General features: G+C 36.7%; 1 protein-coding gene across 1 annotated transcript in view; it reads left to right on the top strand.

The window, feature by feature from the left end:
- Nucleotides 1–14,076: 14,076 nt before the first annotated feature.
- The window catches only part of Hr51 (photoreceptor-specific nuclear hormone receptor 51), a 301,348-nt gene continuing 299,669 nt past the window's right edge, over nt 14,077–15,755 (top strand). The window contains exon 1 of the mRNA XM_017609752.1: nt 14,077–14,334. Within this exon, the coding sequence (XP_017465241.1) occupies nt 14,186–14,334 (149 nt within the window). The 5' untranslated portion in view covers nt 14,077–14,185. The remainder of the gene's footprint in view (nt 14,335–15,755) is intronic.

Genomic DNA, 15,755 nt, shown 5'->3' with positions numbered 1-15,755 from the left:
CGATTTTCTAGTAGATTTTTGTCGTTCAACCAAAATCGACCCGTGTAAATGACATCTCAACCACTAGCTGGTCGATTTTCCAGTCTACAGATATCGTCCCTTATAAGGCCGTTTTAGCTCCTTATTTGTACAAGGATGCACATCTACTACGAATACTTGATATTTAATTCCATTTTTGTAGTCCGAACCTAGCAAAGAGCGCTCGGTGATGGTCAGCTAGTGATCAAATTTGCCAACAGGGCTGCCAAACATACATAGCTATGAAGTGCCATATTGAGGATAAAAAAGTGCTAAAACGTGCCAAATAGAAAATTAAAAGTGCCAAAAAAGGTGTCATTCTCTTTAGTTCTTCCCATTAGCATTAAAATTAGACAAATTAAAACAAAAGCCCAATGTCAAAGTAAGATAAACCAGTTGTATACACTATAGAAATTAGAAAATTTTAGTTGAGAAAAAGAAGTACACGCAAAGGATTTCACAAAAATGTATTTAAATTTGGCTTTTTTTCAAAAGTGCCATTTTGTCACTTTGTGCAAAATTGAAAAATTCAGTGCCGTTTCAAGTAAAATAGTGCCAAAAATGGCACTGATCGCCAAGTTTTTTATTTAAAAAGCACCAAAATACTGAAAATAGCGCAATTTTCCCAAAAAAAAAACACAAATTTTGTGTTGTTGTGTTTAATGGTATTTTCGCATATAAAGCTGTATGTTCAAATATTTTAAGTAATCACACAATGAAACTTGTAAATATTTCCAACTATGCGCAGTTAATCAATTTAATAAATTTAATTTGCAAAATGTTTTTTTATTCGTAAAACAATTTCCAAAACTTGGTTTTTCTAGAGGCTTTATTTTCATGCAATTGCTTACTTTTGTACAAATGCGCACACCCAGCTAATTAGCAGAATATTCTATGGATTCCGTGATAGAGACTGTGTGAAAATATTGCGTTTGGATTATCTTGGAGCATATTATCCAGAGGAGAAGCTCGGCCAAACACTAACATATGTGTAATAGAGGTATACGCCGCCGAGCCACGCCGCCGCCGCCGCCGTTTTTTGTCATTACTCACGCGCCGCCGCCGAGTTACGAAAATATCGGCGCGGCGGCGGCGGCGGCGGCGTTCGGCGCCTAAGGAATTTTGTACAAAGTTTTCATGAAACGCATCGCTTGAAGGAACTACTACTACAGAATATATAACAATTTTTTTCAATACCACAACAATATTCCTTTTTTACAGATTACTACAACAACAAGAAAGTTGTCACACACCAAAAGACTTTAACGATAATATCTCAGAAAGCAGTTTTAACAGAAGTGCCCTTATTGCATCTAACTCCTCGATTATTGGAGATAAAACAAAAACAAATTGATCTTCTTGTGTATTTTTTCTTTAATAAAGAGTTGAATATTTTTTAAACAGATTTTAAATAAGTAAGTTATTTTATTCCGGGGTCCCACAGACGTATACAAGTTCTATGTGGCAGTGTGAAAACTATGTTAGCATTCACAAGTGGTGGGCAAACCCCAGAAAGGTTTTGCTCCATCGCATCGCAATGTTTTCTACACAGGGTTAAAGTTCCCCCTTCTTGATGGAAATTAGTAGTATTTTTCATTACTTTTGTTTACCCTCGGAAAATTTGGCACTTAAAATTTTAGTGGAAATTTTAACCAGGCCTGTTCTGCTGGGAGTTGACGTATAAAACCCCCGGAAAATAGTAGACCACCCTAGTTTTCAATCTATAACCCGCAAAAAATCGTAAGAACCCCTTAATTTAACATAACGGTAAATAACGTTATTTCAGAAATTTATTAATAGGGAAATAAATTACTCCAATAACTTAGCTTTAATTTTTTTTTTTATTTCTTTATATTTAAATAGTACATACGGATCTATAGAGAACATAGAGAACCATGCATGTATGTAGTATATTTCTTTATTTATTTTTTAATTTCAGTCTACAGAACTAGTTTCTTACAGACTAGTGAAGACTCGAGGTGAATATTGTAAACAAATTATTCTTAAATCTATCAATACTTAAGTTAAAATCGATAACACTAGAATATGTATTGCACAATTCAATGATCTAGCAATTGGTTCATTTTTGGCATAATTCGTGGTATGCAGAGCATCAACCTTTTGTTTCTTAAATTACGCGGGGGATTATATAATATGAGCAAATCTGTTAAATAAGCGCAATTTGTGTGCCCATTGATTATTTTATAAATAAATGTAATGAAGAAGTAATCTCTTCTTTCCTTCAAAGACTGGAGACCCAGCAATTTCTGTCTGCCAATATAGGGAGGAACATAACCTTGCCAGGGCAACTTGCAAATAGCGAATATGGTGAAAATCTTGTGAACTCTTTCTATTTTGATCGAGTCCACTTCATAATATGGACTCCATATTATAGAACAGTATTCCAGACGGCTTCTTATTAAAGGATTTTAAAGTTACTGGATCTCTGAACTCTTGAGTATTTCGCCTAATAAAGCCTATCATTGAGAACGATTTAGATGCAATATAGTCAACGTGTTTTGTAAACGCGAGTTTGGAGTCAAAAATAATGCCCAAATCTTTTATTTCAGTGCTCCGCTTTATAACGCAACCATCTAATTTATAGTCAAAAGGTATATCACTACTAGACTGCCTCGAGAACGTAACTACGCAACATCTACCTATATTTAGGTTCAAACAGTTTAATGTACACCACTGCTGAAATTCATCTAGATCGAGCTAAAGAAGATTACAATCTGAGAGATCACGCACAACTGAAAAAAGTTTAACATCATCTGCAAACATCAGGCAGTTTGCAAAATTTAAATAGTTAGGCAAGTCGTTTATAGAATAAACAACAGTTTAGAATAAACAACAGTGGTCCACAATGCGTGACCTGTGGTATGCCCGACCATGCATTAACTGTCACTTGAGATGTTGTTACCCCAATTTGCACAAGTAACTTTCTTTGCGTTAGACCCTCTTCGGTTCGCCTATCCATCAGCGCCAGGCACTCAAAATTTTAATTCAAGTAGGAAGTAACAATATTTAAATTTAAAACTAATTTAATAAGGAATGCCTAACGCTGACGAGATGACATGATAAGATTAGTAGCCTCATGGCTCTTATGGGCAGTAGCGCCGGCCTTTACAGACGCGCCGGCGTCGCCGCCGCCGCGGATTATTTTTGAAGTTGACCACGCCGCCGCCGCAAAGCCTGTCGGCGTAAACCTCTAATGTGTAAGTCAAATACAATGTCACCATAGAATCACGTTTTTATTATAAAATTGCCTTGAAAAGGGCACCAAAGAACAAAACAAGCGCTAAACTAAACAATTTTCGCCTTTTAATTCCCTAAACGCACTTAATTTCTTGCGAAAGGCACAAAGTTGGCAACAGTTATATCGATGTCAAATTTGCTCATATACAAGCATGGACAGAGAGTGAGCGCCTGCTTAAAGAGCGTAAGCATCACATGCAAATACATGCGAGAGCGTACCCTGCAGGGAAACCGCGGATTAGTGAATCAAATTTCTAGTTCCGTACTAGGTCTTTATCGCCAAAAAGGAACTTGTCCGATAGGAACTAGATCCCCACCAGTCCAAAATCGGCGAAAAGTGGTACTTTTAAGAAACTAATTTTTTTCAGTTTTTTCATTAGAAATCTATATCTAAAGTGACGAATTTAGAAATGGTTCGGAACTATAGAAAAAGGGATGCAGAATGAACTAGATCTTATTTGTCGAATTTAGAACCAGTTCGGAACTATCGAATAAGGGATGCAGCGGGGGGCTTGTTTACTTTACATAGATATGTGTTTGGCGGCTTTTTCGTTCGAATACGCTTCTATTCTGTGCTTCGCAGATGCTTTTTCATAGCTTGGTAGTACAAAACTAGAATTTGTGTTAACATTTCAACATCTTGGGACCGTCTGGAATCTAAGAAATAACAGCGAGCACCTCTGCAAACTCAGCTACAGCTAAAGGTATGTAAACGTACATTTCTTACAATCATTCAAACAAATTTAATTTCAAATTGAAAACACATTTCTTCCAAAATAACTTAAAATCGCACATACGGAAGAACCAAAAAGATTGAAAAATCATGATACTTTTTTCTTTCGTCTGTCGATTTTAGAACTGGTTCGGAACTATTGAATTTAGGACTAGTTCGGAACTATCGAAAAAGGGATGCAGCGGGGGGGGCAATTGACACTTCCTAGGACATCGCCATGTTAAATTCGCCAGTTGCTTGCATGCAAAAGAGATTTATCGCGAACCAGTACTGGGTCTAATTGTACTAAAAGCGCATCAGTTCAGAACTAGAGATTTTCCCACAGGGTAACAAAGCGAACGCAAATTCATTCAAACGTAACTAGCACACTAACACAATCACGCTTTCAGCTCGCGTTTACTTGTGGTAGTGATCACATCTGCTCATATACACTCCTCGTCATTTGAATTGCACGCCCTTTCAATTCTTAGTATTTACAGTTTTCCGTTTGTTTATTTAATATAAATTCTTTGTAAAAATATCGTCACTACATACGAATAAAGACGCTCTGGTGTTTTGACGGTGAAAAAAGGCGTTTAAAAGAATTTTGCGAAAAAAGATGCTTATAAAAAACTTTGGCGAAGTATGTTAAGAGTATTTGACGCTGAAATTTTTTTATGCGTCTTTTTTCGCCGTCAACTTTTGAGCTCGCGCCTTTATTCGTGTCTAGTGACGATATAGCATATTCTACGGGTAAATGCAATTTTAAAATTTTTTACAAACTAAAACTTAAAAGAAAGTTTATTTTCCATTTCTTGGGCAGCATTTTATATGATTTTTTCGTTTTTCTCGAGAGCTGGAAACAGTTCTTAAAAAAGGTCAACATAGGAGTGTGCCATCCTAATGACCTGCAGTGAATAAGTTAATAATATTTTTAGAAAAATTTCTGATATGCAGTTTTGTAGCCCATTCAATTATAGTGTAATTAAGTGCAAGTTTGAAGTGACTCTAAAACAGCCCCGATTTTTCAAATTCATTTATTTTTTATTGACAGTGCTGCGCATTTTATTCCGTATAAAAGTTTTGTCGAGCATACTTTGTATGAGAGAAAATGCGCAGCACTATCACCAAAAAAATTGTCAAAAATACAAAAGACAGACACTTGAAACTTGCACTTTATTGTACCCCTTTGTTGACATTTTTTAACTCTGTATAAAGTTTTAAAATCGGATGTAATGAACATTAAATAAACAAAATTAAAAGTGTAAATACTAAAGATTAAATTCATTCATTCAAATGACGAGGAGTGTATGTGGCGTACGTTTGGGAGAGTGAGCCTTTTTACTCCAGAATGCGTGTGCAGTGGCTCTCATTGCTATACGTGTATTAGTAAGATTTGTTTCCCCCTTCCCGTTTGCCCATGATTTTCCTCTGATCTAGCCCGCGAAATGGGCTCGCTTGCCCGTACGGGCAAAAAAGACCATACGGGCAAAAGTGCCCATGTCTGGTCTAGGGGATGCAGCCTTCGCAGTCGGCACGTATCTTCACTGTTATCTAATAAGTTTATTGCGTGTATGTTGGGATGGCAGCTTAGTCGGTTAACATAACTCGTACTGTAATTTTTTATCTCGTCCATAATCATAGGTATTTTAAGGTCTTTATGCAAATTTTTTTTATACCACGGAGCGTTCGCAATCAGCCTAAGTGTTTTCGACTGATATCTTTGGATTATCTCCACGTTGGATTTACTTGTGGTGCCCCAAATTTGAATTCCATATGTCCAGACCGGTTTTAAAATGGATTTGTATATAAGAATTTTGTTTTTAAGACTGAGTTTTGACTTAGGACCGAGTAACCAGAACATTTTTCTAGTTTTGATTTTAAGCTGCTCACGCTTAGCTTTTATGTGTTGTTGCCAAGTAAGTCTTCTGTCTAAGTGCGTCCCGAGGTACTTAGTGCTAATGCATTTTGGGATGATTGATTGATTGAGGCTGACGCTGGGGCAATCTCCAGTTCTAATGGTGAAAGTAACATGTGCTGATTTTGTTGAATTTACGATGATGTTCCAATTGCGAAGCCAGGATTCTAGTTCGTTTAGGTGTTTTTGAACAGAAGCTTCTTTAGCAGAGTAGGCGGAAGCGAGAATAGCAGTGTCGTCTGCATATGTAGCAACCGTGATGTTATCGTCGTTTATTATTGGCATGTCAGCAGTGAAAATTGTGTACAGTGTTGGACCGAGAACACTGCCTTGCGGACACCAGCCTTGGCTTCGTATATATCTGATGTGTCTTCATTGATTTTTACATAGAAATGCCTACGGTTTTAATATGACCTTAGAATAGATATTTTTTATTTTAAATAACAACCCCGCATGCCACACTCTGTCAAAGGCTTGTGGTATGTCTACGAACACTGCAGAACAGTACTGCTTCTCTTCCAGGCATCTAAGTATGGTTTTCACTATTCGATGGCATTGCTCCGGAGTTCCATGCAGTTGCCTAAATCCAAACTGATGGTCTGGGATGATAGCAAGGGATTCAAGAACTGGCAATAGTCTTCGAAGAAATATTCTTTCAAGTATTTTCGAGAATATTGTCAGGAGGAATATTGTCAGGAGAAATATTGGTCATTATGATTTCAGCGCATTTCCACTGCGTAGGAAAGTGGCTCAGCCTAAGGCTACAATTGAAGATTAAGACTAAAAATAGCAAACATTTCTTGGGTAGTTGTTTAATTGTCCATGCATCGATGTTATCTGGGCCAGGTGTAGGGTTCGAACGATACTATCGATATTAAGAGAGCATCGATACTGATAGTAACGGGTGATTTTTTAAGAGCTTGATACCTTTTTTTTTAAAAAAAACGCATAAAATTTGCAAAATCTCATCGGTTCTTTATTTGAAACGTTAGATTGGTCCATGACATTTACTTTTTGAAGATAATTTCATTTAAATGTTGACCGCGGCTGCGTCTTAGGTGGTCCATTCGGAAAGTCCAATTTTGGGCAACTTTTTCGAGCATTTCGGCCGGAATAGCCCGAATTTCTTCGGAAATGTTGTCTTCCAAAGCTGGAATAGTTGCTGGCTTATTTCTGTAGACTTTAGACTTGACGTAGCCCCACAAAAAATAGTCTAAAGGCGTCAAATCNTAAAATTTTCCTTCCATTGGTAACCCATTTTTTTTGCTTATATGGATTACTATCATTCAATTTTGTGCATCATTTAAAATAAACTGAAATTGCTTGTAGTCTGTTGCATAACATAAACCACATAAGTTAAAGTTTAATGGCCTTATTCATAAAAAATAAAGTAGGTTTAAAGAGCTTAATAAAATGGCATTTTCATAAATTTTTCAGTTTAAAAACCTTTCTTATTTTTCATGAATTAGGCCATAAAACTTTACACGCAAAGTTCACAAAAATGCAGAATTTTAGAAATTTTTTGGGTATGCAATTTTGTAACCTATTCAACTTAACGTGTAGCGTACTACCGTTGACTTTTAATTCAAACTTTCACATTATTATACTAAAATGGAATAGGCTACAAAAATGCATACCCAAAAAGTTTACAAATCTTCTTACTAAAATTTTAAATTCGTGAAAGTATATATATATATATATATATATATGTACGTATATATGTACATNTAGGGTTCGAACGATACTATCGATATTAAGAGAGCATCGATACTGATAGTAACGGGTGATTTTTTAAGAGCTTGATACCTTTTTTTTTNGCAATGAAATAAAAATCAAATATTTTAAATTTCTATTGTTTTAATTTCAGGAAATAACTAGATATACGATTGAAGAATAAAATAATTTGAGTAACCCAAAAAACTTATTTTAATGAGTCCGATACTGAGTAACATCGATACTTTTTCCCTGATACTTTTAGAGTATCGATACCATGAGCTCGATGCCAGAATGAGTACTCAGTATCGATACCAACGTCTGAAATTTCGAACTCTAGCCAGGTGTTTTAGAATTTTTCAACATAGATACTTCTGCTTGCACCTCAGATAATTTAACGTGAGACAAGGGTTTTTTCATTTGACATGGCCAGTCAAGAAAGGCGTCTACTCTCTGACGCTGGTAGTTACTATTAAGGGCACACGGTTCAAAAGCGCTTTTAAGATGATTGCCAAATGCATCGGCTTTACTTTTGTCGGATCTACACCACGCGTTGTTTGCACCTTTCACTGGTATTTGGCGTTTTGTTGGACGCTTTAAATATCTGGTAGCTTTCCATAGGTTATTATCATCATTATTTGGCTCGGCATTCATAAGAAATTCTGCTATGGATTGTTCTTTCGACTCTGCTAGCTTGCATTTTAATTCTTTGATTGCTTTGTTGAGTAAAGTTTTGTGAGCTGGACTTCTACTATTTTGCCAGATTCTTCGAAGTCGTCTCTTATTTCGAACCGGCTGAGTTACTTCATATGAGTATGGTACCTTATTATTTCGGTGTGTATTGGTCGATTTATTCGAAATTGGGGAAGCTAGCGAAGCGGCTTCGTGTATTTTTTGAGTAAAGTTCTCCACTGCATCATCTAAGTCTCTGATAGAGTTTATTTCCATGTTAAGGTTTACATGAGATTCTAGCCAAGATTGAAAAACAGGTACATTCGCCCTTTTACTTAGGACACGCTGATTACGAGGTGTGAGAGAAACAGGCATATTCATATTGATAATGAGAGCAGAGTGATCTGAACTCAGATCTTCGTTATTAAAAATTTCAAGACGATTTGGGTCGATGCCGGTATAAACTGCAAAATCGATCAGGTCGGGGATTTTGTTAGAATCGCTCGGCCAGTATGTGGGACTGCCAGCTGACAAAACGTTTAAGTTACTTTGAGTAATATACTTGTACATTTCACGCCCTTTTGGATTCGTAAGACGCGATCCCCACCATGGGTGCTTGGCGTTAAAATCTCCGCCGGCTAAAAATCTTGGACCCATTTTGTCGAAAAACGTTTTAAAAGTTTGTTTGCTTATGCTGAATCGTGGTGGCAAATACAATGCAGTTATGACAATCTCACCATTGATGGTTGGGATTTTCACAGAAGCAGCTTGAAGTGAAGGTACTGAGACAGGCTCTAGAACGATGTATTTTAGTGATGACTTTAAGAGAATAGCCGAACCACCGTGGGCTTTACCGTCAGGATGGTTTGAAGTAATGAGATCGAATCCGTTTATTTTGGAAAAAGACTTAGAATTAAAGTGGGTTTCAGAAACTAGTAATATATCGACGTTGTAAGACTTTAAAAAGTATTCAATTTTCAATCTATGGTTACTCAGTCCGTTGGCGTTCCAAATTGCTATTTTAAGGCTTAATTGCATAACTTTGTTATGAGAGAGGACATCATATTTATTAATGTTGTGGTTAACTCAATTTGTTTGGCAATCATTTCTTCGAGTTTTTCTAATTTACCATTGCTGTTTGTAGTAGAACTATGTAGTCCCCTTGTAATATCTGCAAAGCTAACGTTTTTGTTGTAAAATTGTTGCTCAGCGTTTGAGCGATTACCTAAGTTGGGCCTTGGCTTATTATTAGTAGTGTCCCTTTTACATACTAACTCCTGATAAACTCTACAACCCTTGTAATTGGCGGTGTGATTTTGAAGACAGTGAACGCATTTTGGTGGAATGTCTTTATTTTTTTCGCAAAGGGAGGAGGGGTGGTCTAATCCACATTTCACACACCTAAACGGCTTTTTACAATACTGCTTGGTATGACCAAATTCTTGGCAGCGATGGCATGGTACCAAGTCGTTACATTTTTTAGGTGGCTCAATCTTAACTACAGCATTGCACAAGCGATTGACATCGTATACACTTTTATTGTTTGCAGAGGGCTCAAGGTCCACAAAGAATATTGACATCGGCATTTTAGAAATTTTACTTTTTGCATTCACCATATTTCGAACAGTATGCCCATTTTTAGCTAGCTCGTGTTTAATATCATCGATAGGGGTCGAAAAATTAATGTTTTTTATAACTAGTCGATATGGCTTGTCTTCTTTCAATTGGTATGTATGAAAAACAATATTATGGGAATCTCGATGGCTCACAAGTTTTCTGTAGCATTCACTGTTTGCAGTCATCACCCTTGCTTGTCCGTCACTGCCAGACTTGTAGGTGAAGTTTTCTCTACCAATAATAGCTGAAAAGCTGTTCACCATTTTAGTAATGCCATTTACTTGAGGTATGAAAATCGGAGGTGGTTTGTGATAAACTGCAGTAGTTTGTAATGAGTCTTCTTCTGCATTAGCGTTGAAGTCATCATTTGGCATGTTCAAATCCAGTGATGCAAACCGGTTTGAATTGTTTGGAGTTTCGTTGATCCTTTGTTGTTTTTTAATAGCTTTGGAGAGTCAATGTTTTTACGCTTTGTTGCTTTAGGCTGGTACGCGATTTGCCAGCCTTCACTGTCATCACGAGTACCGTTGGCTTTATTATCATCGGTCATGAAATAAATGTAATGTTTTTTGTTTTTGTTTTGTTTTTTCTATTTTCGTTCACACACTATTTGTTAACGAGAACAATACTTTGCATTAGTTATACCGGGAGCTTAGCGGTTATGACCGTACTCACCGAATACAAGATAGGAACTCCAAATCAGAATATGGTGTGCTTCAAAAGTTATAGCATAGTTAACTTTGCCCCTCTTAAAAATTACATAAAAAATTCACTTGTTTTCATTATTATTTTTTATTTAAACACCTATAATTCAAAAGTTGTGCAGCAAATTCATCCAAATTTTTTTTTAAGGCTTCAAGTATACGTCAATGAATTATATCCAAAAGCAACCAGCTTATTTAGTTTACAACAGTGAAAATAAAGCTAAATAACACCAAGGTTTCCTGTTTTTTAGATTTGCCCATATATTTTCATTTAATTTCTACTTGAAATTAACGAAATTTTCTTTTAGTATTCAAAGTCCTCGAACCACGTTAGCTTTTTTGCTCAGAAATCCACATTTAAATTATCCCAAAAAAGTTAAAGTACACAAATTTTACCAACTGTTTTCTTTCTTAGGGCCGTTAACTTTTTTCTGTGCTTTATGTTTCTATGTTGTTAAGCTCTAAAAAGTATCGCCCAATGAAAAAATGCTAAAAAAAAACATACCGAAGTTTTTATTATAAGAAATACAACACAGAAATTTTTTGCAGTGCATTACCACCAACACATTCTAATACATTCTCATTTTAAGACTTCTCTGTTTGGCTAGCACTGATTTAGAGCCAGTACTGGCTCGTGATAAATCTATTTTGCATGCAAACAACTGGCGTGTTTAACACGGCTCTCTTCGCTCTGCAACATTTTCTTTTATAGTTCCGAACCAGTTCTAACGACGAAAAAAGTAACATTCTCACGACATGCGGTTCTACGTACTGGAATGACTGGGGTTTTACCCGACCAAGGGCTGTTGTTTCGGCGATCTAACCCCGTTTATGTCGGCGAAATGCCCTGGTCAAAGCACCATCGCAAAAAAATTAGAAAAAAGGTTTTTGCTTAACAGCGGTCGCCCCTCGACAGGCAATGGCAAACCTCCGAGTGTATTCCTGCCATGAAAAACAGCTTCTCATGAAAATACAATCGCTTTTCGGAGTCGGCGTAAAACTGTAGGTCCCTCCTCTTCGTGTGACAACATCAAGGCGCACGCCACAAATCGGAGGAGAAGCTTGGCCAATCACTAACTTATGTGTAATCGCCAATCTATTATTATTACTATATGATACTTATTACTATATGATTATTATTACTATATGATACTACAGGCTTTGTAAAGCTGAGTGATGGAGCGATACTCAGTTGAACAACTTGTAAAAATTGCCGAAACGTTTTATGTAAATCGCGTTCTGCAAGAAGTACATTTCGCGTATTGCGGGATCCCTTTGGTAAAGATAAACAGCCATATTGTCAACAATCAGTCGTTTAGTGCAGAAATTCGAACTGGGTCTGTGAAAAACCTGGCCACACCCGAGCGTCTTCGCATGTGGAAGTATGGAGTAAAAGTATGGGCATGCCAATAAGCTCGAGACGATTCCAGAGCTTAAGAACGAAATCATAAGCACTAGAAATGGTATTTAGCCCGAACTAACGAAAAAGTGATGCTAAAATAAAAAAATTATTTAGAAAACTTGTGTTGTGTTTTATTTATGATAGAAAATCTGCGGTCTTATAGAATCACCCTGTACTACCCTGACAGGCCACTAGATCTATGTGTGAATTTTGACTTTGCGAATGCGGTTTATTTCATTTGAATAGGGGCCTGCAGATCCTGCCTTCATTATTATCGTCTGTGATACCTGGACCTTTGTTATTGCCGCTACACTTCTAAGCCCTGCGTAAATCGACTAGTGACTAGTCTATGAACAGTTGAGGCCAATTTCAACTAACGGCAGGTTCAGGAAACATATTATTTAACAGGATCGAACCAAAGACAAAGGGCGATTAGCTTAGTGGGTTTAAGGGAAGCAACTGAGAATCGTGTGGGGTTGCCTTCACTAGCTGGACATATGCATATTGGGTGTTTTGGGGTGGGGCCTGAATAAGTAAGAGTTTAACATGTTACAGTATCCAAACCTTAATTGCGCCAGAGTCACTCGGGTTTCTCGATGAAGCTGAAGCTGTTCGCCTGCAATCGGTGGGGTTGAACTCCGATGACGGCATTCACGACGTTAGAGTTGGTAAACATGGTGGTTGTATCTCGGTGCACGTTGCTTAAGATCTAGAAGGTGGCTCTGCTTACAGCAAGTGTTTGGTCGGGTGTTTCCTGTTAGCAGCCGAATTGCTTTCTGGGAATAATGATAAATACATTCATACATACATATGCATGTTTTATGACGGGTAGCACTGAGGCCTAGGTATGAAGGCATCTCATTTTACCACGATAATAAGTTTCTTAATTTAAGAACTCTCTTGCACATTTTTTGGCTTCGCATCCGAATTTCAGCATTCCTTAAAATAGCCTTAAATTATAGCCCATAGAATGCAATTAAGTAATATGAACATTTGGCCATTATTTCAGATAAGAATACGAAAACAGCTATTAAATTCTCAAAAATATCCGTTTCAAATTACTGCAAAATAAATCGTAGATTTACTGCAATTGAGCTTCCCTTTTATGTGGGCAATACACAAGGCAAATTTTTCATATGAGCTTAGAAGTCTTATGGTAAATTCGGTATCAACATATAACTTCGGAACCAAAACTTCAAATTGGAACGGATTATCGTCTGTACAATTTCATACGTACATATATGTACATACATATGTATATGTTATATGTTGTTTAGGTCAAAAAGAAAATAATTTAGGTGGTATGCGTTCGAATTTCTCCAAAAAAATTTCTGACACCCTAGCAAATATATATATATATGTATGTACGCATATTGATATTCTCGCACTCCAATGTCATATTGTTATCCACTTTAGACGAAAGTGAGGTTTTAAAAACTTTAACACTTTCATTAGGGCGATGCCAAGCACATCACATGCACCAGAAATAACAAAAACATCATCTTAATAATATTAACAACATAAAATTCAAGCATATGACGTTAATCCCGGCGACTGTGGCCAACACTTGGTACTTTTTCGGCTAAATATATTTGATGAAATTACCAGCCAGGCGTAACAAATGAGACCGCCGGCGTTTTGCCTTTGCGGGGTTAAGTGCATCAAAAAATCACTACAATCAAATTAGGGTGTGATGGCGAAACAATTGTCCCCAGAGAAAAATTTGTGCACAGATTGACGCGAGGCTTTAATGGCACCCTAATTGAATGTGTAAATAAATTTGTAGATTACTCACAGGGTCGGCAGCTACACTTCACTTATAGGTACGGAGGACTTAGAAAATAAGAGAATTGTGGCAGCGAATACGTGTACATATGTATGTATACGCATGTTGCATGCAAAGTCAACTGTACAAGTATATGTACAAGTTAAATATGTAAGAGGATAGAGTCGGTGAGAGGGCGGATAGTACAAAGAGTAATAGCATTTGAGCATTTGCAATTCAATAAAACAGAATTTAATTGAAACCAACTTAGCAAGTGTATTTATTTATTGCAGAAATACTTAGCACGCACACAAACAGAGTTTGCTATTCGCCACAGAATCGATTGGTCCCTTGGAGTCAGCATTCAACGGTGAATTCGGCTGTATGCGCTGAGCAGGCCGGATCCATGGCAACTGCGCGTTCGAAAAATCAAAACTTAGGCTTGATCTGTGTGGTCTGTGGAGATACCAGCTCTGGAAAACACTATGGGATTTTAGCCTGCAATGGTTGTTCAGGATTTTTCAAAAGAAGCGTTCGCCGGAAACTCATCTACAGGTTAGTTTGCTATTATTAGTTGCGTTCCAGATGCTTCACGATATTCACGAAATTCACGATTTGCAGGAACAGCTGTTTTCTCCATTAATAAACCTTATGGGAGGTGGTCACCTGGAACGACTTCCTGTAAAAACCTGCAAATCTTGAAGCATCTGGAACGCAGCTATTGTTTCTATTTTATCGATTAATAAAGATTATGAGTTACTTTAGATCGCAATTATACTACTATGACTATACTTTTTTAAAGGCACAAATATTTATGAATTTTAGCCTAACCATAGATATGTAGTTATGCATGTTATATATGCCTGTATGTAGGTATGTATGCACATTAAGGCGTATCACGATAAAAAATTTAGCGTGTGCCAGTTTTATTTGAATATTTATGTCGAGAAAAAATTTTGGGTGCAAAAATTTTATTTTTATGCACCCGCTAACTATAACTTTCTTATTTGCTACCCGATTTTTTTAATTATTTTGTCACCGAAAAGGCCTCGCTCAGATCTGTAATTGAATAAAGCCTAATAATTTTTGGCAAGGTCGTCACCGTTTTTTTGAGAGCTTTAGATTTACAGTATGAAAACAAAAATCTAGGGATAGTAATTCCAAAATTAGTGTAGGTATAAATTAAAACGGGTTTGAAGGCCAAAACTGTTTGATGGCCAATTATAGTCCTGCGAGGTCTTCACAACGCCATATACCGATTTTAAAAATCAGACATAAAAAAAGAAAGTTTTAGCAAAAAACGCGATTAAGCGGTACACCCAAAATTTTCTCTCGACCGAACATTCGCATTCGCATTCACAACCGCGGAGCTTCCGCATTCATTTTAACATTTACATTCGCTTTCGCATTCGTAATAATCAATGCGGAGCTTTTACGAATGCGAATGTTGTAAAAGTGCACCGATAAAACGTATATATGGCAAACAAAATGACAAATTTTAGCCAATATGTTTTGCCTGTGGTCGTGTTACCCGGGCGCCGCACATTGGAGTATTTGTGTACCAAAACTGGTCAAATGTCATATAGAGATAGATATAGAATTTTGATAAAAGTGTCTCTAAACATATTATTTCTTAAGCTATATAACCGAGCTATCAATGGGCAGTCATACAAGTTCCCACTTCTACTTGACTTTTGACGTACGTCAAAGAGAACTTTGTCCTTTTAATAATATTTTTTTTTGTTTTCTGTGTTTTTTTTTTTGTTTTGCAGGCAGCATTGGTTTCTTTTTTTACTATGATTTTTCTGGACCAATCTTAAAAAAGCTACTAGAAATGAAAGAACTAAGTGTGCACTGTAATTTTAAACCAAATTTTCGTGATTTGCTTTTGATGTTACATATATTTTTTTCAATCATTTCAAATGGGGCTCTTTGGGGAATTTATTTTTAGCAAACATTTCAAAAACAGTAATTTT

Source organism: Rhagoletis zephyria, unplaced genomic scaffold, assembly GCF_001687245.7.
Source record: "Rhagoletis zephyria isolate East Lansing unplaced genomic scaffold, Rhagoletis_zephyria_1.1 Rzeph_scaffold_00253, whole genome shotgun sequence".
In the NCBI taxonomy this organism is placed as follows: domain Eukaryota; kingdom Metazoa; phylum Arthropoda; class Insecta; order Diptera; family Tephritidae; genus Rhagoletis; species Rhagoletis zephyria.
Note: the sequence above shows the minus strand (reverse complement) of the source record. Positions and strands in the feature narration are given on the sequence as shown.